This window comes from Hipposideros armiger, unplaced genomic scaffold (genome assembly GCF_001890085.2).
Source record: "Hipposideros armiger isolate ML-2016 unplaced genomic scaffold, ASM189008v1 scaffold_875, whole genome shotgun sequence".
Taxonomy (NCBI): Eukaryota; Metazoa; Chordata; class Mammalia; order Chiroptera; family Hipposideridae; genus Hipposideros; species Hipposideros armiger.
Window position 1 is genome coordinate 386,183 of NW_017732225.1, and position 23,127 is coordinate 409,309.

Below are 23,127 nucleotides of genomic sequence, written 5' to 3' on the forward strand. Positions count from 1 at the left end.
TTTTGGAGAAGGGCCCTCCTTATTTCCTTAGGCAATTTCCTTCCTTAGGTAACAAAATAGCTCAGAATTTCCCCCATGGAGACAGCATTCCCACTTGCATCCTCTCTGGCCCCTTCTGCTCAGTCCTTCCCTAGGTCTCAAGGGAGGGGTGATTGAGTGGATGAGAGTGAGGAAGCATAAAGGTGCTTATAAACAACAGACACCCAGGTAGTTTATTGAAGTACAAATCCCAGCCCCCCTACCCCAAGCTACCTACTGGCCATAAGGCTATGGTCCCAGCCATCTCTCCCTCCTAGAGCTGGCCCGATCCCAGGGCCTAGGAAACCTTCCAGCGTGGTCTCCAGGTGTGGGGGGTGTGGCTCCTGAAGTGGGAGAGACTGAGATTGATGAAGCAGCTGCTGCTGTCTAATTAGCTGACCAGTATGACCATCCATTATGGAAGGCACTGTTCATCTACTCCTACACTGTGGGGTCAGGGGTGTGTGGGTGTTTACACTGGGCCCTAAGGAGAGACAGGAAGGGCTAATGAGTAATCGGTCAGCATTGAGAGGTGGTGCAGTCACCCAGAAACCTCTCAAGCAGAGAGAGCAGAAGCTGTCCGCCAGGAGCAGGGGCATGTGACCCCCATCTCAAGCCCCCACGGATCTCAGAAGTTGTTATCGGTGTTCCAGACGTCTCCGCTGAGTGCGTTGGCGGCCCCCTGCAGCGTCCAGGTGAGCAGGGCCAGCTGGCGCCGAAAGTGGCTCTCCTCGAAGGTCAGGACGGGCGCCACCCCAGAGGAGGCAGTCCTCAAAGCCTTAGAGCCGCTGGAGCGCAGCAGCCGCACGTGGTCGAGCAGGGCACCCAGCGTGTGGTCTCCACGGCCCAAGAAGATGTGTCGGAAAGGAGAGTCCGCTGGTGACACGTACTGGGACAGGAAGTAGAACTCCACCTGCACAGAGAGGGGGGTCAGATTGAAGTTGGGGCTCTTCCCAGGAGCAAAAGCCTGAACAACAATTCCAAACCAAGATTGGAACCTAGTACTTGCTTAATAAATATGGTTGAACAGCTTCTTTAAGTCCCACCTCCCTTTGGCTACACAATCAGGAACTGCCACTCTGTGAAGTCACAAGTAGCCTGGTAGGATGCGTCTTCCAGCTTGTTTTAGGTTGGATTCCTTCCTTTCTATCCCTTGAACCTCCAAGTCTGCCTCTAGGTCTCCCCAGCCTTCTCTCCTCACCCCTTTACTTCCCTGTCCAAAGCCTCAAAGAATAGTCTATTGTCCTGCTGTTCCTCACCTTCCCACACCCCAGTCATTCACCCCACCTCCACCAATGTCCACAGCCCAAACTCAAAGGTCAAGCGGACAGCCCAGTCCTAATGAAGTGCCTGATGCTCTATCCTCACCCTTTGACGCAGATGCTGTTTGTCTTTCTGCGATGGCCTTGCTCCTAGCCCAGTTCTCCTCCTACCCTTCTGCTAGCCTCTCTAGTTCCTTCTGCTCCTACCTGTCTGCAGGCCCAAGGTTCAACCTCTACCTTTTGTCCTTCTCTTTACCTACAATCCAGTGGTTTTCAACCCTGACTGCATATTAGAATCACTATGGGAAGATATTTAAATTACCATTGCCTGGGTGCCATCCCAGCAAAATCAGAATCTCTAGGGGTGGTCTCACACACTCATGTCTTTTTAAGGCTTCCACCATTCACTGAAAGAGCTCATGCATGGCCTTGACTTCAACCAGGACCTCGTGGGGACAGTTGCCAAGTCTAATTGACAAATCATCCGCTGGAATCCTGCCCTCAGCCTGCTGAGCCTCCCCACTGGGGTAGGGGACACCTGGACACAGCCTCACACATATGTGGGCACCAACTTCCAGAACCTGATCCTTGCACCCACATTCCCTCATGAGTACCACAGTCTGCCCCAGGTGCCAGGCTCTCAGCCTTGAAGGTGAGTGCAAGTGGGGCAAGCACAGGCTTTGTGGTCAGACTGCCTGGTTTCTAATTTTGGCTCCACCACTTACTGTGATCTTGGATACGTTATTTAGCCCATCTGAGTTTCAGTTTCTGTATGATACTAGCAACCTCACAGGATTTGGGGGAGTCCTGTGAGAGAAAGTGAAGCCCTAGCATATGGTAGCCCTTGATAAATGGCAGCTGCTATGATTATTCTCCTCCTCTTCTCTGAACACTCATTCTGCCCATTTTCCTTCCAAATGTCTTACATCAGTACAGTCCCCTCATCCACAGGTGGCATATGCTGCCACCTGCCACCCTCACCCAGAGCTCAGTTGTCATTAATTTCATTCCTTCTTCAGGCCATTTACATTCTGGCCAAATCCTTCCTAAAACTCCACTTTGCTTCCATGTCCTCCCTGCTCAAACACCTTCCTATTTTCCTTGATGCCCAGACCCTAAAAATTCAAATTTCTTATCCTGGCATTCAAGGCCCCCCATAGTTGGTCCCTAACTCACTATTTGGTGCTCCTTCCTCCTTAGCCTCTCCACAGGGCCTCTGTTCAGGTTCTGCTGGTCCACTCCCTGCTCATAAGGAGAGTCAGGCCTATTTCACTGCCTTGTCCTTATTCTGGGGCTCCCCACCCTGAAATGTCCTCTTTCTTTGAACCAACTCAAGTTCTGTCTGTTGTTCAAGACCCAAGTCATAGTCTAAAGCAGGAATCAGCAAACTTTTTCTGCAAAAACCCAGATAGTAAATATTTTAGACTTCTCAGGCCATACTGTTTCTGCTCCAACTACTCAGTTTTGCTGTTGTAGCACAAAAGCAGCCACAGGCAGTATGAAAACCAATAAGCATAGCTGCATTGCAATAAAACTTTATTTACAAAAACAGAAGGCAGGTCCAATTTGGCCCACTGGCTGTAGTTAACTAAACCCTAGTTTAGAGCCACAAAGTCCCCTGGGTCTTGCCCAGCTCTGGGTTGTAGATTCTGAAGTCCTACGTCTTTTCCTCTCCAGCCTGAGTCTGAATCATTACCTTATACACAGATGCTGTTATCCCTTAGGGGACAACTTTGGGGGCAGGGTGAGGGGGGTGTCTTTTTGTGTCCTGGAGTCTGGCATAACAGGGGTTAAAGCAAGATCTGTGAATGACAATGAACAATGTCCAACCTCTTGGGCAGGGTCACAGCAGGGTCATGTCCAGGTAGAGGGGACAAAGGGAAGGGGAGGAGAAATCAGGAAGGGGGGAAGAAGAAGAGACTACTGAGGTGAGAGGAGAATGAGAGAGACCAGGAGAAAGGGGCAAGTACCAAAGAGCAAGAGGGATGGGTTTGTGAACAGAAAGAAGGAATGAGGGATGCCAAGGGAAATGGGCAGGGACCCAAGCAGGAAAAAGGGGGTGAAAGTGTGCCCATATTCACTGAGGATGGTCCTGCTTATAATTTTGCCATATAGACTTTTCCCTACACCTACAGTCCCTAACCATCCATTTCCTGAGATCAAGGGGTTGCAGGGTTGAGTTCGGAAGGAAGAGGAGGGGTTGGAACTGGAGATGGGGTTTGGGTTGCAAAGTACTAAAGCTAAGCAGGAGGGATTGGCAAGGGAATAAGATCTAGTATAAATTTCATGTGACACCTCCTCCAAGCAGCCTTTCTGGGTTTCACCCATCTCGTTACCAGAAAGAAAAGCGATCTCCAAGCTCTGAATTTCTTGTCTTTTGCGCCTCCCAGGCCATAACCCTGTACCTATTGTACTGTGGACCGTGGAATGCTTTTACTCTCCAAAGGGGTGGGAGGCAGTGTGTGTGTGTGTGTGTGTGTGTGTGTGTGTGTGTGTGTGTTGGGGGGGGGGGAGGGTATTCAGCTCTGCCCAGCATTGGCCAAGCGACTGTGGCCAAAGGGCTGGCCCTCCTTATCCGTTTCATCTCTTTGTGGAGCCTGCCTCAGTGGTTGCTCCAGCCTAGCCGGTCTGTGAACACTGAACATCCAGGACTGGGAGCGCCAGAGGACAGGGACCAAGGGAAGGCAGAAGTAGGGATGAGGAGCGCCAAGTGAGAGAGGCTAGGCAGCAGGAACAAGGGCACAGCGGCCAGGGGACGGGGCCTCACCCGCATGATGCGCACGTTGTACATGCGCATCAGCCTTTCATCGCTTTCCTCGGAGCTGTAGATCTCCTTCCGCAGCTTCTCTGCTGCCCGGATGTAGTCTCCCCGCGCCGAGTACACCCACTGGAGGGTCAGCCCGCGGGCCTGGGTGTGGAGGCATGGGCTGGGGCCGGCAGTAAAGGCCACGACCCAGCCTAGGATAGAAGTCAAGTGGCTGGGGACAGGGCTCACCCTGGGCCTGGCAGGAGTGGGTAGGTATAGGGGGAATGCTGGGGGGCCTAATGAAGTGAGAGGGAAGACCTGTACGGTTGGAAGGAGCAAATCCCAGGGGGTTGGGAGGGGCTTAGGTGACTGGAGCAGAAGTAAAGGGGCCAGGTTGCCATAGGGGACGTAGACTCCAAGGAGAGTGTGGGGAGGAGGGACCAGACCCTTTGGCCCGGGTTGCCCTTTAAGGGGACATAGCGCCCCCACCCCCAAAAGCCCTGAGCATCGTTGGCATCTTAGACCTTGAGGTCCCCAGAGAACTCGTTGAGGCTGCTGATGTGCCTGAGGACCACATCCCCATAGCGGCCAAAGTCAAGGGGCAGCAGGTGATCATGGCTGAGCCGGATGAGGAGCTGTCCTGTGAGTTGGGCCACAGCCTGAGCCACAGCCGGCAGGCGGCCCTGCAGCATCTTGTGCAGGTTGTCATAGGTATCCTCCTTTGTGTGCAGGAATGGGTACGCCTGGCCATCCTGCTGGGACAGGAGATGCTGGCTCAGGGGCATGGTGCAGACAGGCCGAGGGGCTGCTGCTTTGGGCTGAGGCCAGTGAGTCTTACCTCCACGAAGGAGAACTCAACAGCAGGGACCCCTGCAAAAGCGGTGAAGGAATAGGCACTGCTGTCCATAGGAAGCGGCTGGATCCTGGGAGAGGGGCAGGTTATAGTACTCTGTGGGTTCAGGCTTACCCCATATCATCCCCAGCTCCCCACTTGTCCTAACTTACACCTCTGCATCCCAGCTGTGATTGTTGAATGCCACCTGCTCATAAAGGGTCTGCCCACTGTGGTTAGGAGAATCCACCTGGGGGGCACGGTGGGGGCACAGTCAGGCTCTCTGCCCCTTCCCCCAGCTTCCCTCCATACCCTGCTCCTGGCTGGACTCTTGCCTGCTTCAGGATGTTTTCAATGAGGCTTATCAGAAGGGGGCTGGTCTTGGCATGGAACTTGTCATCCCCTGCAGAGAGGGACACCAGGCTCAGGCCTTGGTCCTGAGGACACTTGTGCACCTGAGGAGGCCCAGGCGGTGACATTGCCCCTGCTCACCCAGCACAGCGTTGTCCAGGCTCACATAGACGACAGCTTTGAGGTGCAGCAGGCTGAGGTAGCCCTGTGGGTGAAGGGTGTGGAATGAGAACACACCCCACTTCTCCCCACTTCCTATCTGCCCAGGACCCCACATTACCTCCAGCCACTCCGTGGAGCCCACACTCCCAAAGTCACCTCCATCCCAACTGATGAAGAGAAGACTTCTGCGGGGCCGGAAGCCTGGGGACAGGGAGGAGGGAGGATGGGCTCAGCTGGGAGCCAAGCAAAGACCCCCTCTTTGTCTTCCTCTGTTCTAGTCCCCTGGGGTCTCTCCTTCACTCTCATCAAGCCCCTAACCCAGCCCATCTCACCTGGGTCTACCCTGACACAACTCTTATAGTGATGGAGATGGCTTACATATAGAATCTCCTGCTTAATCTACACTCAACCATGGGCTGTTACTACTTTCATGTTTAAATGAGAAAATGGAGATGCAGTCACTTGTCCAGGGCCACGCAGCTAGGACATGAGTGGCCAGGTTTGGAGCCCAAGTCTGAGTGGCCACCCTCCAGCCTATGCTCCTAACTGCCTCTCTGCCATATCCTGACTTGGGCCACAGCCCTGGCTGCTGGGCCTGGGCCCAGGCCCTGACCTTACCATTGCTCACCATGGAGGAAAAGGTCCGCACCAGCTCCAGAAGTATGGCAGTCCCCACAGCGGACTTGGCAGTTCCAGGGCCCCATGCATCCCTCTGAGCCCCAATGACAACATAGTGATCTGGGGGAGGAGATGTTTGGGGTCTACCTCTTACACTGGCAGTACCCAGAGGCTTCTCCCTCCACCCTGGGAGGGTAAGGCCTCAACACCATTTCTCCAGGCCCCCAACCAGTCTCCATCTCTCAGCACCTCACATCTCTGCAACCCCTGCTGTCCCTAAAAAGAGTGCCCCTCTTACCCCTAGCCCTGCCTGGGTGGCTTGCTCCCTCAGCGGAATGCCTGGGGTCATTCTGGACTCCATTACCTCCCAGGTCAGCCATGTCCCACTGTTTGCCAAGTCCTGACAGGTTTTCCCCTTTTAAATCTCTCTCTATCCCTACCCCACCCATACTTCCACCACCAGCATCTTCAGCAGACCCTCATTACAGGCCTCTCTGTGCCTCTCCCTCAGTGCTTATAGGTATCACCCTCTCCTTCCCAAGCTTTTCTCATGACCCCACCCTTCAGCTCCAAGAACCCACTTTGATTTTCCACTGCTATCCACATCTAGTTATGCTTCAAAGGTTCATCTACCTTATCTGACCTCCCTTTCATGATGTAACATCACCCAGCTATGCATGCCCACCTCCAGTGCTAGACAACTCACTACCGCACAAAACAGCTCATTCTAGCTCTGGGAAGGCTGAACCTTGAGATCGCACTGCCACCCTCCATGGTATCAGTTTAGCCCCAACTTGCCAGCTCCTGTCCCTGCTAACCCGTGCGGCAACCTCCACTTCAGCCAAAGCCTCCTCCCTGCCCCGGGCCTCTTGCTCCAGGATTATCTCTGGCCAAGGTTTATAAGCAGCTCCCCTCCGGCAGGCTGGGCAAGCAAGCACACCTGGCTCTGATCGGCCCTCGATGCAGCCAAAGATGTTGTTGATGGGGGTAGAGACCCTGTTGTTGTTGACACCTAGCTGCAGGCCTGGCCCAGGGCCCAGGCGATAAGGGGAGCTTGAGAGCCGCCCCTGCCATTCCTGGGGGGTCACAGGACCTTCAAGCTTCCTGGAGAGGTTTGGGGTAGAAAGGGTTGGAAGTAGCAGACAGGCTCAGGCTATAGAAGAGACCGATGCCCCCTTTTCACTCTTTTTCTCCCTCCCACCCTCTGGTTCCACTCTCTGCCTCTGCACCCTGCCTGAGGGGCAATACCGCCCGGGCTGCCTTGGACAGTTGTGCAGGTTGTGTCCTGCTCAAGATTGCCCAGCTGAGGTGAGTGTGATATCCAACAGGAGCTCCACTCACCAAACCTTGGACACTGACAAGAGGCTATGCCCTCCCAGAAGACACCTTTTTGTAGTTCATCCAAAGGCACATTATTGGCTAGCTGCAGCCTACTTCTCCCTGCCTCCTCTTCTGCCTCCCACATGCCCCTCACCTCAGCAGGAGGGAGGCAATGTCAGCACTGATGGGCTGGGCTGGGATGCTCGGGAGGCCCGAGGACTGGACTGGAGGGAATTGGGTTTGATTGAAGGAAGGAAAGCCAGGCGTGTAGGGGTCCCCAGTTCCCAGGTGCACCTGTGGGGAGAGGGGTGCCCACTGAAGCTGTGGGCTGAGCTTCCAGAAATAGTGTGCCAGCCTCATCTCGGGCCAGGTGCAGCCCCAGGACCCTAGGAAGGCACTGCTACCTCCCCCCAGACTCACATGTCCATACACAGCCCGGTGGCTAGACAACCCTGGCTTGTGTGGATCCTGGGAGAAGTCTGCTGGGTCAGGATATATGAGCACTCCTCGGGCCCCAAAGTCCTGGGCACTGGCCACCTGGGGAAGGGAGAGGCTAAACGACTCCTTTTCCCAGAAAAAAAAAACTGATTTATAAGGGCAGGAGAAGCAAGGAAAAGTGAAATGACATGACCTTTGATCTCCGGTTGTGGATCTATAGAGAGGCTGTGGGCACCACCTGGCCCTCATCTTGCGCCCTCCAGCAGGGCCTTGGCAGCCCTCCCTGCCAACATTTTCTTATGACCTACTTTGTGCTTTCTTTTTTCCCTCTGACAGCCTCCTAGACGCTATCCAATCCTGGGGGTCCCCAGATCCCCATCCAGGGACCCTCACCTTTTGGGCAAAGCTGATCAACCCCAAGCGCACCAGCAGGAGGCGCCCGGTCGGCTCCACGCCCAGGGCCCGTAGGTGCTGTAGGTCCTCCGGCCGCCCGTAGTGGGCGTACACTAGCTCTCCCTGAGGGTGGGGAAGATAGTCAGGCGCGCTCGCCACGTCCCTCCTCCGCCAGGAAACGGGGCCGCGGCAGGAGGCGCTCACCGTGGCGTTGCCCGTGGCGCTGTAGGGGCAGTAGACGTCTGGGTCCTCCAGCGGCAGCTGCTTCCCGGGCTCCCCGGCCCAGTGCAAAGTGTTGGGGTGAGCCCTGAGGAGTGAGAGTGGTGAGCGTCCCCGACCTCGCGCGCTCCCCGCCGCGTCCCTCGCCTCCCACGGACTCACCGGTTCGGGAACTGCAGCCCCACGTAATGAGTGTCAGTCCACACGTGGTCCAGCTTCTGGCGCAAGAGCGCAGCGCGGAGGTCCTGAGCCAGGGCGGCCATCCCAGCAGAGCCAGCCACCCTTTTCCGAAGGCTGGTTTGCCTGAGCGGGGAGAAGTGGGATTGGGGCGCCGGAGGGGAGAGGGGCAGGGACCTCTGGGCGCCTGGAGGAGAGGGAGGTGGGGGGCGGGGAAGGATGCCAGAGACATGGGGTTGTCCTGGGCACTGGGTCCTGAGGGGCTCCCAAGCCTGTCCCTGACCCTGCCATTACCATCAATTCCATCACCACCAGGTTGCGACCTAATGTTTCCAGGGCCTCCTGCTTAAAATCTTAGCTGCCCATAGCTAGGGGTCCTGTCCACCATTCCTTAGGTTCTTCCTGGCTCAGGTCAAACTCAGCAATCTACTACCACCTCCACACATGCACACTGGCCTGTACTTTGCCCTAGGCACGAAAGCTTTTCTTCCAAAGGGCTAACTGCACAGACGGGGGACACTCCATCTTCCCTGTCCTCCACCTGGGAATCACGGAGGCACCTTACACAAAGGTTCCCGGTGGAATCGATGGAGACCCTGTCGTCTTCCATAGTCACCACCTAACTAGCGAGCCTGTTGTCACCTGAACTTTTCCTCTTCTTCCATGTCATCTCTGCCACAGCCCCTCCCCCCCATGACCTCTGTGAACCTGCTCCACCTGTGCCCTCTCCATGGCAAACAAACCCCTCCTTCTTTAGCATCATCACTGAATACTCCTTCTACCCTTTGCCTTGTAAGAAACCTTGCTCTCCCTTGAGAAGCCAGGTCTCTTGTGGGACTCCTAAAGTTCACATACCAGGTTCACATACCACCTGGGCTTAGAGTGGAGGCATGCTCCTGGCTCCACTGTTTACATTTGTGACCATTTCTCCTGTGGTAGAACTCTTTCCTTTGAAGCCTGTGCCCTCCAGCTCTCCCACCCTCTGTCCCACCTCACTGCTATTATCTTCTAGCCAATTGGTCACTTGACCACTTTCATTGAGGGCTTTGTCATGGTACACTAAGCTTCTGCACTGCTTCAAAATCCACGTGGATGTGCCCTTCAGTTTCAGCCACCATCCTCTCCTCTCTCATGAGGACTATTGCAATCCATGGTCATAGTGGCTTTCTCAGTACCATTCCTGCACCACCACCCCTCACCCCCTACCCCCAGGAGCGCAACTGTCTTTGAAAGTGCACCTATCACTGTGTTCATAAAATAGAGGATGCACACTGGATTTCTGCACAACAGTAAGGAACAAAAAAAAACTATGTACTCGTACACTGCAATATAGATAGACCTTGAAAACATACTGTTAGGTTAAAAAAAAGTTTATCGAGGGCCGGCCGAGTGGCACGATGGTTAAGAACTGGCTTGGGACACCAGAGGGCCCCGGTTCGGATCCCACATATGAGGGCCAGTGACACTGCCCTCTACACCGAAGATGCTGAACAACAGCTCAATCTGAAGCTAGGGCTGCTGTGAGTCGCCGGCGACAGCGTAAGCTGCAGCCCCTATGGCAGTGGGTTGCAGTGGGTTGCCATGGGCTACTGTGTGCAGCCAGAAGCCAGCGTGAGCGGCCAGCAGCCAGCGTGAGTGGCCAGCAGCCGCAGTGAGCGGCCGTCCAGAAGCCGGCGACGGATCTGCCTTGCCCAGGAAGAGCGCAATAATGGTGCCAAATTGGGACAGTGAAGCAACGTCCTCCACAACTAGACTGAAGAACAAAAATAACGACAGCGACTTGTCTGTTCCCCTTCTCCCAATTCCCCACCACTGTTCCCATCCCCCCAATTCCCCAATAAAAATCTTTAAAAAAAAAAAAAGTTTATCGAAATTAAAAGCACACACTAGAGATGGCTATATCTGAATAGTAAGTCTTGGAGTAATTTTATTTAATTTTACTTTGTATTTTTCCAAGTTGCTTAAATTTTAAAATAATAAACATATAGCATTTTACGCAAATATTAGTGTTTTGAAAAATCTACATGTGCACATAAAACATGACATACTGTATATTTTGCCGTGTATAATGTGCACTTTTTTGCCCAAATTTGTGAGGGAAAAATAAGGGTGCACATTATACATGGGTAGTACTAATTCTGTATCTATATAAATATTTTTAATTCTTTATGCTTATGAGTTAAAAGTATAAATAACTCTAGAAATCAATAATGATACCCGTATGCAAAATAATACCCTGGAATACAATAATCGGTTTTGTTGAATTTACGATGAAGAGTTCTTGGCCTTCTATGATGTATAAATATCGTAAATTTGTTACGAGTACATAAAATTTCTTGTACCTTGTATCTGTTCTTGTGTTTTGTAATTATTTGTTACATAAAATTTCTTGTGCCATACTGTTTAAAAAATGCTAAAATTCCTTTCTAATACAAAAAACAAGTACAATAAAACCTTGGATTGCAAGTAACGTGGTTTGCGAGTGTTCCACAAGATGAGCAAACATTTCTAATACATTTTAACATGGTAAACATGCGATGTCTTTCAATACAAGTAGTTTGTTTCTGGAACGAATTATGCTCACAAACCAAGGTATTACTGTACCTAAATGTAAACAAATAAAATTTTGAATTAAAAAATTAAAACGAGAGCTGGCCAAGTGGCTCAGTTAGTTAAGAGCGCAAGCTCTGAGCAATAGGGTCGCCGGTTCAACTCCCACATGGGCCAGTGAGCTGTGCTGGAGCTGAGCTGCCAACAGGTGGCAGGATGGCTCAGCTGGTGAGAGCACCTGCTCCTAACAACAAGGTTGCAGGTTCGATTCCCCCCACAGCCCCCCGCCCACAACTAAGATTGAACACGGCACCTTGAGCTGAGCGGCAGCCAGGTGGCGACTGGACTTGGAGCTGAGCTAGCTGCGCTCTCCACAACTAAAACTGAAGGACAACAACTTGGCTGTTCTCCTTCCCCAATTCCCCAAATAAAAATCTTAAAAAATAAATAAAATGAAAGATTTTTTCCCCTGAAAGTTTGGGCCAAAAACGTGGGTGCACATTACATATGGGAGCACATTATATACGTCAAAATACAGTATATGACAAAGGCACATGTGTATTTAAAGGTACACATCAAACACATTAGATAAGGTGCCTATAGGAGAAGGGAGTGGGGAGGAGTACTCAGGGATAGGGAGGGGAAATTAAACAGGAAAGCCTTTTCACTCTCATTGACCAGTGAGGAAACTGTACAATGGTCTCGGGTACAACTTAAAAAAAATCCCTCCCCTCACATCTGATCATGATACTCTGTTGTTTGAAACTTTTCAGTTCTCACTCTTTCCCCTTAGAATAAAATCCAAAGCTGTTCATGTAGCCAGTAAGGCTCTTTTTGCCTGAGCCATATCCACAGGGACTTTCTTTCACTTCCTTCAACAGGCCACCATCTTCCTGCTCCAGATCCTTCGCATGTGCTGTTCTCTGGTGTGAAATGCTTTCTACCCTGTCTTTGCTTGGTGATCAACTCACCCCACAGGTCTCAGTTAGTCACTTCCTCAAGGAAGCCTTCTTTGACCCCCAGTCTAAATCAGATTCCCTGGGTTATAGTCATTCCCCACATCCCATACTTTTCCTTCAAAGCCATGATCCTTGTAATAATTATGCAGTCATGGATGTGATTATTACTGTTGTATCAATTTCCTCCAATAGACTGTAAGCTCCAGGAGGGAAAGGTCCTGACCTTTTTGTTCTCTCCTATATCGCCACCAGCTACTTAGCCCAGCACCTGCCACATAGTAGGTGCTCACAAATATTTGTTGGATAAATAAATGAACAACCTCATCATTGTTACTTCTAGTCCAGCCACCCACTCTCCTGGCCTCACCCTGGATCTTGTTATTACGCAGAACTCCATCCCTGGAATATTTATCCATTGAGGGTTTACTGAACACCTACTAAGTGCCAGGCATTGTGATAGGCGCCAGAGGCTCCAAAATCAACAGGACACAGTTTATCAGATAAATCGTAAAAGCTTCAGAATCCCACTCTCTGACTAGTTTTTCAGGTTCCAGCTTACTCCCTAACCCTTACTGTACTTGGTCTTCAACTACATCGAGCACTCCAGACTGTCCAATTTCTCCAAGCCTGCCATCAGCTCCTAGTTTCCCTTCTCTTTCCCCATCCAACCTAGAATCACTTCATTGCTTGCTATCCTCTTGCCTCCGTGCCCTTTGATGGCATCCACAGCGCAACAACCCACTCTCAGACCTGTCAAACCATTCACCTGCTCAGCCTGCACCCAGACTGCCAAGTGTTGCTCAAGAAAATAAAAAAGCCCTACATGTCATTGATGCCACAGATTTAAGGTTTTTTAGCAAGATGGACCCAGGAGAATCAAAAGTGTAATAATACGCCTTGATCAAGTTTAGTGTTGATCTCACGAAGAAAAGGAAATCTACAGAGGGTGCCAAAAAAATGTATACAGATTTTAAGAAAGGAAAAAGCTGTATAAAAATGTTAATAATATATACAGATAACAAAAGACGAATACATGTCATGTGTATACATTTTTTGGCACCCTCAGTATTAAAATAAATGACTACATAAACATGAAAAAAAGAACAATTAGGTGATCATCTCAGTACATTCTGGAAAAATATGTGAAAAAAATCCCATACCTGTTCTTCCTTTCCTGATCATTAAAAAAAGAAAAAAAAATCCCAATAAGCTAAGAGTGAAGGAAACTTTCTTAATTTACTTTGAAAAAGCTATCCAGAGTCTGCAGCAAGGTTCACACTCAATGACAAAATATTATAAAAACATGCCTACGAAAGTCAGGAAATAGGTAAGGATATCTATTGTTATCATTACCTAAATTCATGTCCTTTCCAATGCAATAAGAAATGAAAGAGGAATAAAAGGTATCAGCGTTGGAAAAGAAGCTATGTGTCTCTCACTATCTATAGTTTGTATGATTTTGTACTTAGAAAACCTAGGCGAATCCACTGCAAAACTATTCCTGACCTAATAGCTCTTCTGAGGACCTACCTGGCAGTTCCTTCCCATCAGGGAAGGGTGACCTCAGCAGGACAAAAAACACTGCCCTGCTTGTGCTGTGCTGCAGGCCCACACAGTCAGTCTGGCTTCTCTCATAATGTAGATGAGGGGATGGTCTGTGCCCACAAATGCATTTCCTTGCTTGTTTTTCTGATTGCCTAAAACACCTCTTCTCAGAGCCCCCCAGAGCTCCTTGCTGTCCCATGTCAAAACCCAAGCTCCTTGGTGTGGCATTCAAGACTTTTCAGGGCCTGTCCCACCTCATATCTGGACCCCAGTGTTCTCATTCAGTCAGCTCGCCAATCTCCCAAATGTGCCACGCTCAGAACCTGAGCCCTCTGCAGGCTCATCTAGAGAACTGCCCTCTCTCCTCTCAGCTCCAATGCCTGCCATCCTTCCCAGGATCAATGAACAGGAGGGCCAGGGAGGCAGGGGAAGGACTCAGAAAGGGAACCCCAACACCAGGGTCCTGGGAGAGGAAGAAAAGAGGCTGAGTCTGAGCAGATGAGGGTTTTTGAAGACCAGGAAGAGGGCAGCATGATCGATCCTTACCTGATGGTGTCTTCCAGGCTCCCCTCCCCCAGGTGCCGCAGGAACATAGCCTGGAGGTCACTCCAGTATAATGTACCCTGGTGGGAGTCTGGGCTGGTCTCATAGTTGACATCCTCGCTGACCACCAGCACATCATCCCCGCATGCCTGGCAGGACCCTCGGAAGGCCACATAGCCCAGAAGGAAGGCTGGTGGGTGGCAAGATGGAGATGCCTCTTGTGCCCTCCTCTGGACCCCAGAAATCTCCCCCAGCCCAGGCAGCTCATCGTGGGGGCCAAATGACTCTCACCCCCAGTGAAGATCAGCAGGGCCATCAGGACCAGGTAGGGGATGGCCCTTCGTCCTGCTGCTGCCCAGAGTCCAAGGTTTTGCCGCCCTGGTCGAGGGCCCAGGGGCTCAGGGCCCCTCAGCTCCATGGGACAGAAGTGGGCTGGTGGCTCAGCCACCTCTTCCCCATCTTCCTCTTCCTCCTGCAGTCGCCCCTGCTGGGTACCTTCCACATGCTTGTAGATGGTCTGAGAGGGTACTGGGGACAACCTTTTCTGTGGGGGGCACGGTGGGCATGAGATTGAGGAAAGAGGTGGGGAGGACCAGGGAGGGATCTAGCAAAAATTGGGTCAGTGACTTTGGGGTGCCAAATGAGCACAAGGCAGAGGCGAGGGTCGTGAGAGGTAGGCTGGAAGGTAGAAATTGAGGTGGGAAGGGGAGGGGCCAGTCTTGGGGTTTGGGAGGAGGCCTAGGGTGTCCCCCGACCCCACTCAGTCTTACCGCTCCCTGGAGTAGACCCCAAAGCCGCTCCATGCTCGTGCCCCCTCCTGAGTCCTGCAGGCTGTCCCCCATCCCCAGTGATAAACCGTTTGTGGGAGCTGCTTGAGGGCCCCTTATCAGCCCTGGCAGGCAGCCTGAGCTCAGGCGTTCCTTGCCCCCCCCACTAAGGGTGGGGGCACAACCCTGGCCTCAGTCCAGACTTCCAGACATGGCCCCCCAGCCCAGGCTAGAGAATGAGGGACTGTACCCTCCCCTGCCAATCCCTCCACAGTCCCATTCTGCAAAACAATCAATTTTTTGACCTTGGAGCAGACTTTGGCCTTCCAGTTCCCATCAGGGGTGGGGGAGGGGGGCTGATGGCTGGGGAGGGCAGAGGTATGGATGCCCCCACCCCTTTCCTGCTTTCACTCCTCCCAGTGTTCTAGGGACCCCCCTCTCGCTCCCCATCATGAAAACCTCTGCCCCTCCTCATCTGGCTTGCAGGCCCAATGCCCAGGGCCTGTAACACATTAGTTGCCCTCCCTGTCTAGATGCCTGCCGCAGTGGGATCCTAAGCTGAATGTACCACAGTGGTGTGACCTGGGGGTTTGGTCTGGCCATGTGGATGTCTGTCTCATGAGAATCAGGCTGCAATGTGGGTCTCAGTCTCCTACTGCTGCTGGGGAGGGAAGGGCATGGGTGGGAGCACATGGTCAGGCAAGACCAGCGAGTGCTCCAGGATGGCAGTCCTGGAGTCAGCCATCTGTGGGTCACCAGGCATTGGTGGAAAGAGTCCTGGCCATGGCGTAGTCAGAGCTGGGTGACCTTGGACAAGCCATGGCCCTCTTTGGGCACCTCTGCCTGTTTGGTGACCAAAGGACTTGGACCACACGAATTTCTACCTCTTTTAGGTCTAGGAACCCCAGTAACACATCACAGTCACAAACCGATGTTTTACCCACAATTTCGGCACGGGGCACAGGTCCCCAAGCCCAACCGAGGACCCCAGGACAAGTAGCTCTGGAATAGAAGGGCTGAGGGATCCTGTGTTGGAGTCACCCCTGGGAAACCTCAGCTCTTACCCAAGTCGGAAGAGAAGTTCTGAGCTGCTGGGGTGAACCAGTGCCCCAGTCCCCGCCCCATTCCTGTCATCGCCAAGAGACCCAGCGTAGCCCCAGCTCACCTCAGCTGCGGGTCTGGAGGTGCTTGGGCACTAACTTCCTGAGGACCAAGGCCCCGCCCACCTATGTCCCACCTCCGTTCCTCCCACTCTGGCCTTCGCTTTGGCCCCTCCCCTGCCTCGGCGTCTCCTTTCCAGCAACCCCTTCCGTCCCCAACTCGGCCCCTCACTGGGGGACTCATTGCGCGGCTCTACGAGTCCTCGCTGCGTGATCCTCCTTGTGTGATCCTTCCTGAATCGCAACCCCTTTGAAACCTGAGTCATCCGTGGCTCCTGCGGCTCCGTCCCAGTCCACAGACCTTGCTTCGGTGTCCACCATGGTATCATGAATGGATGTAGGTGTGGCCCCCCCATCGCCAACTCCCAGACCTCTGCACCCACTCTCCACCGCCAAGGAGGCCAAACTTTTTTTTTCCGTAAGACATTTTTACTCCTTTCAACCCAGAAACATCACAATCTAAGAGGACGAGAGGGATGGGAAAGAGAAAGGGTAGATGGGGGCTTCGATCTGAGCTTGAAGAGGCCAGGGAGGGCGGGAGGGAACCCTCTCCTCCTTTGCGCGCCCCCTCCCCCACCGCTGCGGAGGGCCTGCGGTTGAAGAGGGGGAGACCTCAGGGGCACTTCCGCTCCACGCACTGCTTCCCGCCCTCTTCGTATTCCTGCTTGGAGATCCACATCTGCTGGAAAGTGCCCTGGGTGCAGGGAACAACACCTAGGGTCAGGGAGGCCCTGGAAGAGTGGGGGGAAGCGCCTCCCCACTTTCCACCCGTGCAGGCTCAGCCCCTGGAAACCCTCCTGGCCTTCCCCGCCCCTCAGGCCCACCACCCTCCTGCAACGGCCTCCCCAACCCCGCCCCCATTCGCCCATCAACGCCTTCATATTCGGAGGACTAGTACGCCTCCCGTCGTCATATGTCATATCGTTCAATCACAATGTTGATTCATTCATTCAACAAGTATTTATTGCGCACCTGCCTGCCCTGGGCCAGGCACTGTTCTCGAGCTGGGTGGTGGAGCTTACAGCCCCAGGCCAGCCAACCGGCACCCCGCCGCGCCCCCCCTCCCCCCACACACACACATTCCTCCTCCACCAGGAGTATCCTGTCACTCCATCAGGCCTTACAAACTTGTCAAGTCTCTCTCATTCCCAATAAAAAAATATTTCCTCCACTCTCACCATTTCTGCACCACCTAACTTGTGATGGAGTTGTCTTCCATGGAGTTGTGATGAAGTTGTCTGGCGCCCCACCCCCACCCCCTGTTGAAACTTGCCCCTTGAGGGTCTTCTGCACTGGGCATCCCAGACTGTCCCTTATCTTTGATGGTTCTTCTGTCTCTGCCTGAAAGTGCCTGTGCCCCTGTTTCTCTCCTTGGCTCACAGAACAAGGCTGTCTTTTGGACACCTCTTCCTGAGTATCCCTCAGGACCTCAAACTTAACATGTCCACTACTGAGTTCACTGTTTTCCCCAGGTCTGGCCCAAATCTTCTTCCGTGGTCTTTTTCACCTTCTACAGGAGCTCTGTCCAAAACAGTGACCACTAGCCACGTGCGGTTATTGAGCACTTGAAAAGTGGCTGGTCCAAACAGAGATATGCTCTATGTGTAAAATACACACTGGATATTGAAGACTAAGTCCAGAAAAAAGGATGTAAAATATCTTAATCATTTTTATATTGATCACACATTGAAATAATATTTTGATATATTAGATTAAATAAAATATATTATTTAAACTTAATTTCACCAGATTCTTTGGATTCTTTTGGCTACTAGAAAACTTTAAATTGCATACGTGGCTTGCATTACGTTCCTATTGGACAGATCTTCCAGAAGCTACCATCCTGAGCCTCATCTTGGACTCTCTCCCTCTTACCTCTTATATCCAGTGTCCACATTCTATCAGTCAGACCTCTGATAAGCTCCCAATTCCACCCCAATAGCCACTCTTCTGTCAAACTCCAGTCACAGTGGAGACCACTGAGCCCAAGTGAGCTTCCTAAACTCATAGGCCCTCTGATTTTAACCTTGCCTACCAATCCCCCTCTCTCCTTCTTTGCCTCTGAGTTCTTACTCAGTCTTCCCATCTCAGCTTGAATGCTCCTTACAGGCCCTTCATGACCCCTGAGCTGGGTTAGGCCCTCCCTTAAAGCAATACCCCACATTTTGTGGTGACCTCCTGTCTAATGGTCTTGGCTTCTAGACTGTCCCTGCTCATAGGCAGGGACTCTTTCTGTCCACTTCCAGCACACAGGAGGCCCACAATAACTGTATAGCTGACATGCTCCCAGCCCTGTACTAACCAGATTGTCAGCCTCCTGCCTTTCTGACCTTTGTTTCTATCTCCCTGGGGGGCCCCCCCTCTAGTGGATGTCCTCCTTGTCCTGTCATGGCCCTGCTATCCCCTCTGTTTTGATTGACACCCTCCAGATGCATTTTGCATCTCCAGCTCCCTGCTCAACATCTTGCTTCTGCCCAGCAGTAAGTCCAAACTGAACTCACCACCTACTGCCCCAGAACCAGCCTGCCTGTCTCCTTCTCTATTTGCCCTTTGCTCTCCTCCCCATCCCCACTTCTACCCACTCTATGATTCCAGGACAACAGAGTTTCCTTGCAAGGTCTCCTCTCATCCAGCTCACACCCCAATCCCCTAAGACATATTCTTCCCAAAAATGCCTGTGACCATTACCTCGCCTTGCCCCAGACCTTCAGTGTCTCCTCTCCACTGAGTACAGTGGGTGCCTCACCCTGGCACGTAGGTCACCAATCTTATCCCAACCAACCTCTCCAGCTTCCTGTCCCTCTGCTCCCTGATTTGTGCCCTAATGGAGAATTCATCCTTCTGGAAGCACTGACTGCCCTTTCTCAAAAATAAATGTTGAATGAATAAATGAGGAGGCAGGCAAGGCAGTGGGGCTGCCCCTTCCCTATAGTCAGGGCTAGGCCAGGCCCCTTCCCACTCACCAGTGAGGCCAAGATGGAACCCCCAATCCAGGGGCTGAATTTGCGCTCCATGGTACTGTTGCTGGCGATGAGTTTCAGTCTCATGCTCTGGGGGGAAAGAAGGGCTAGGGGAAGCAGACACCTGGGTTCTGAGGAAGGAGAAGGTTTGGGGTGGGGAAGACTGGGAAGCCACAGGGGGTGGGGTCTGCTCTGGTGGCCAGAACGTTAGTTGTTTGGGAAGGAGGGAGAACTTGGCCCTAAAGGGCTAAGCCAGGACTGGAAACCAGGGCCCTGGCTGGGCATGGGCTCCTACCGGTGGGGTCTTCTGGGAAAGTTCTCGATTGAGCCTGTCAGTGAAGCCCTGAAGCAGTGTGTTCCCGCCAGTGACAATGACACTGCCATACAGACCCTGAGAGGAGGGATGAGGAGTGAGCAGACAGGGAACAGCCCTTCCCTGTCTCCCCACTTTTCCTGGGCCCCTTTGCCCAGCCACAGGCTCAGGCCTCACCGGACGAATATCGATGTCACACATGCCGATGCTGGTGGTCACCACATGGCCCACACCTAACATGGTGTTCCCTGACAAGCCCTGCAGAGAAAGGTGATGTGGGCTTTGGGCCCTCTGTCTCCTCTCCTCAGACCCCTGTGACCCTTCCCAGCTTCCCCCACACCTCAGCATGGGGAGACCCCAGCCAGCCCCACCCATCCCAGTGCCGTCCAGCAGCCCAACCTTGACATTGGAGGGATCAAACAGGCCCTCAGGGATGCGGAGCCGCTCAGCACCATAGTCTGTGTTGTAGCCATTGGGCATTTCGTAATGCACTGTGGGCATTTGCGCAGCCACCCTGCCCAGGAAGCAGCAAAAGTCTGTCTAGGGTGCTTACAAAGGACAAGAGGTACCCCCTGAGCTTCTTTCCCACCCCCCAACTGTGGGCCCCACTCACTGCTCATCGTAGGGAGAGTCTGAGACCTGCAGCACAGATGCCTGGAAGTCCTGGATCACCTCCTGAGAACCCAGGGAAGTGGTGAGGGCTGGCCTCCCTCCTCAGCACCCCCAACCCCACCCCATGTACAGGGTCTTTGGCCCTTCCTCTCTACTCATAGCGGGGAACTAGGAGTTGGGGAACTAGGGGTGTTTTAGAGGACCCTCTCCAGTGCCTCACATTGCACATGTAGTTATGCCAGGACTTGGAAACCTGGGGTAGCTTCTCCTTCTTCTTCCAGTTTGGGGGGGCGCCCTCCCGTACAGGCTCCTGTGGGGGCACAACCTATCAGCACCTTTCCCCATCCCACACTTGCCCAACCCACTCTGACCACACCTGCATTCCTAGCACTTTCTGGCTCTGCAGGTAATGGGCATTGGGTTCTCTGCTCTGTTGCCCACAAAAGCTGTTTCTCCCCTTCCCTGTTAGAGGAGAGCCTGTCCCCATGTATGCCATGCATGCATTGGGTACAGCTGATCTGAAAGGCCTGAGTCAGAGAAAGCTGATGACGTGGGAAATACAGTGGAACCAGAACCTTAAGGAAACAGCCTTTACTGAGCTATGTTCCATGTTCCATTTGTGTGGGGGCGGGGGGGGGGCGGGTTCCAGGGCAGACCCTTGCATGCAGTATCTCATTTAACATTTATAGCACCCCTACGTGCTGTTATTCCACTTTACATGGTAGGAAACTGAGGCTTGGGGAGTTTCAGTCTTATGCTCTAGGTCACACAGCTCTTACATGGTAGAAGCAGACCTTGAACCTGGGCCTATTGGACCCCAAAACTCACCACACTGGCCCTCATCCTGCTACCAGCTGGCTGTGTGACCTGGGTCACATCCCTCAGCCTGTCTGAATCTCTGATGCCTTGATTGTAAATTGAGGAACTGGACCCAGGGTCCTCTGGGGGCCCTGCTGCTCCCGGCTCTGATATTTGATGGGTCAGTGGGTCATAGGGTGAGTGCCCAGGACACCCCAGAGGCCCCACCTTGGCTGCGATCATGTAAGGTGGGATGATGTCGATGGCCATTTCCTGGAAGAGCTCCCGGCACTGCATAGAGATGAAGTCCCCTGCCAGGGGTGACTTGACGATGCCTGGAAGGGGAAGGGTGTCAAGATCTGGTCCCCTAAGGCACCCCCAACCCCTGCCACGGACCCACCTTGCTGCAGGACGTAGCCATCATGCACTGGAATGGCTGTTGTATGGGTGGCCCCACTGTCCAGCACAAGGCCCGTGGAGCGTCCATTTGCAAAGCTGGCATGGGATAGGTAGGTCAAAGAGACAGCAGCACTGAATGAGGAGGCTGGGACCAGGCCTGACCTGGTCACTCTTTGCTCTCCCAGGGTCCAGCCCATTCCCAGTCTGCAAATCAATTCTGGTTTGTGACCTATCTGCCGGAGGAAGGCTCCTGAGAACCCTGTCACTGCTTTGCTGTCTGAATCACATCTTTCTCTATTCCTTCCTTCTGAGCTCCCAGCCTCCCTTTAGTCTTGGTCTATGTCCTATGGGCTCCCTGAAATTAGGGGCCGTATTGCCACAGTGCCTAGCACAGGGTTCAATGCAAGGCAGATCCTTTAAAAAATAAATGCTGATTGGCTGTTTGAGAAGGAAACTCCTCAGTGTCATATACCGCACCCTCGTCTCTTCAGCCCCGGTCCTTGCTGTCTTACTTGGCCCAACCCTCTCTCTCTGCTCAGCCTGATCCAAGGAAATGGAAGGGGCTGCTGTTCTGGCCACCCCAGGGTCCAAGGCACTTAGCCCACAGGGGATCTCTGCGCTAATAGGGCTCAGGGGCTGTCTACCCATCAAAGCCCTTATCTCCATAGAATCAGGCCTAGCCCTCAGCTCAGCACACCCCGCACCCCACCCTGGCACTCCACCTAGGCAGAACAGCTTAATCCAGAGGATACGCAGTAAGCACAGCTGTCTTGCATAAGAAGAAGGCAGGAATGTTGTACTGCTCGAACATCAGCTCTGTCAGCTTCTCCCGCTTGGCCCGTGTGTTCCACTAGGGAAAAAGTGCAGGAGAGGAGGATTCAGGAATGGAGAGGCACAGACCCATGCATGTACACACACACACACACACACACACACACACACACACACACACACAATCTTTGGGGACAGAGGTCAGTCCCCTTAACCCTCATAGATCTTTAGAATGTGAGACCTATAAAGAATTTTAAAGATCACAATACAAACCCAGATGAAGAAAAACTCAGAGAGGGATAGTGACTTGCCCAAGATCACACAGAAAGCTCTTGGTAGAACTGGGTCTAGAGTCATAGTCTCTTAACTCTTGACCCAGTGTTCTTTATTGTATAATATACACACTTCAAGCTCCTCCAAGCCCCCAGTCCATTTCTCTTCTTCCTCATTCTAATCATCTCAGAGGCAAGAAAGCTGGAGAAGAGAATTTCTGGGTAAAAATGGTGGATTGAATACAAATATCTAATTTGATTCCCTTCTAAGATCTCAGCAAAACTATAATAAAGGGGCAATTTAAAAAGACATAAACCAGGGCTGGTCAAGTGGCTCAGTTGGGTGAGAGCTTGAGCTCTGAGCAACAGGACTACCGATTCGATTCCCACATGGGCCAGTGAGCTGTGCCCGAGCTGAGCTGCTGCTGAGCTGCCAACAGGTGGCAGGATGGCTCAGCTGGTGAGAGCACCTGCTCTTAACAACAAGATTGCTAGTTCTACTCTCGCGTGGGATGGTGGGCTCCCCTCCCCCCCCCCAACAACTAAGCTTGAACACGGCACCTTGAGTTGAGCAGCTGCAAGCTGCTGACAGGCGGCTGGATGGCGACTGGACTTGGGAGCTGAACTAGCTGTGCCCCCCACAGCTAAGATTGAAGGACAATAACTTGGCTGTTCCCCTTCCCCAATTTCCCAACACTGTTCCCCTTCTCCAATTCCCCAATTAAAAAACTTTAAAAAAAGACATAAACCCACAAAAACCAATAAACACATGGAGACATGCTCAACACTGTTGGTCATTAGGAAAATGCAAATCAAAAGCATAATGAGGGCCGGCCGAGCGGCGCGTTGGTTAAGAGCTGGCTTGGGACGCCAGCTCTGAGCAGCAGGGCCCCGGTTCGGATCCCATATGAGGGCCAGTGACACTGCCCTCTACAGCTAAGA

General features: G+C 52.6%; 2 protein-coding genes across 9 annotated transcripts in view; both read right to left on the bottom strand.

The window, feature by feature from the left end:
- Positions 1–191: 191 nt before the first annotated feature.
- TFR2 (transferrin receptor 2) lies at positions 192–16,102 on the bottom strand. Of its 7 annotated transcripts, none has more exons than XM_019629873.1 (20): positions 15,965–16,014; positions 15,206–15,263; positions 14,904–14,964; positions 14,425–14,677; positions 14,137–14,323; positions 8,522–8,662; positions 8,345–8,447; positions 8,141–8,263; positions 7,730–7,846; positions 7,464–7,603; positions 6,930–7,093; positions 6,000–6,109; positions 5,528–5,572; positions 5,351–5,414; positions 5,194–5,261; positions 5,032–5,108; positions 4,865–4,949; positions 4,551–4,781; positions 4,048–4,188; positions 192–931 (listed from the first exon to the last, which is right to left on the bottom strand). In XM_019629873.1, the coding sequence occupies exons 2-20, from the start codon at positions 15,235–15,237 to the stop codon at positions 647–649; spliced, it is 2,427 nt and encodes an 808-aa protein (XP_019485418.1). In that variant the 5' UTR covers positions 15,238–15,263; positions 15,965–16,014; the 3' UTR covers positions 192–646. The 7 variants fall into 7 exon arrangements, with proteins under 7 accessions (XP_019485418.1, XP_019485416.1, XP_019485417.1 ...); XM_019629871.1 differs by having other exon boundaries at positions 5,490–5,572; positions 5,990–6,109; positions 15,965–16,008; XM_019629872.1 differs by having other exon boundaries at positions 4,551–4,778; positions 5,490–5,572; positions 5,990–6,109; positions 15,965–16,005.
- Positions 16,103–16,449: 347 nt separating this feature from the next.
- The window catches only part of ACTL6B (actin like 6B), a 13,189-nt gene continuing 6,511 nt past the window's right edge, over positions 16,450–23,127 (bottom strand). Inside the window, exons 5-14 of one of the 2 annotated variants that reach the window (XM_019629883.1) lie at positions 21,895–21,992; positions 21,144–21,238; positions 20,972–21,078; positions 20,166–20,255; positions 19,947–20,008; positions 19,733–19,847; positions 19,511–19,591; positions 19,316–19,411; positions 19,024–19,110; positions 16,451–16,754 (exon numbers count right to left, since the gene is read on the bottom strand). In XM_019629883.1, coding sequence (XP_019485428.1) covers positions 16,674–16,754; positions 19,024–19,110; positions 19,316–19,411; positions 19,511–19,591; positions 19,733–19,847; positions 19,947–20,008; positions 20,166–20,255; positions 20,972–21,078; positions 21,144–21,238; positions 21,895–21,992 — 912 coding nt within the window. In that variant the 3' untranslated portion in view covers positions 16,451–16,673. Of the gene's footprint in view, positions 16,755–19,023; positions 19,111–19,315; positions 19,412–19,510; positions 19,592–19,732; positions 19,848–19,946; positions 20,009–20,165; positions 20,256–20,971; positions 21,079–21,143; positions 21,239–21,894; positions 21,993–23,127 lie in introns of both variants that reach the window. The other variant, XM_019629884.1, reaches the window with a different exon arrangement.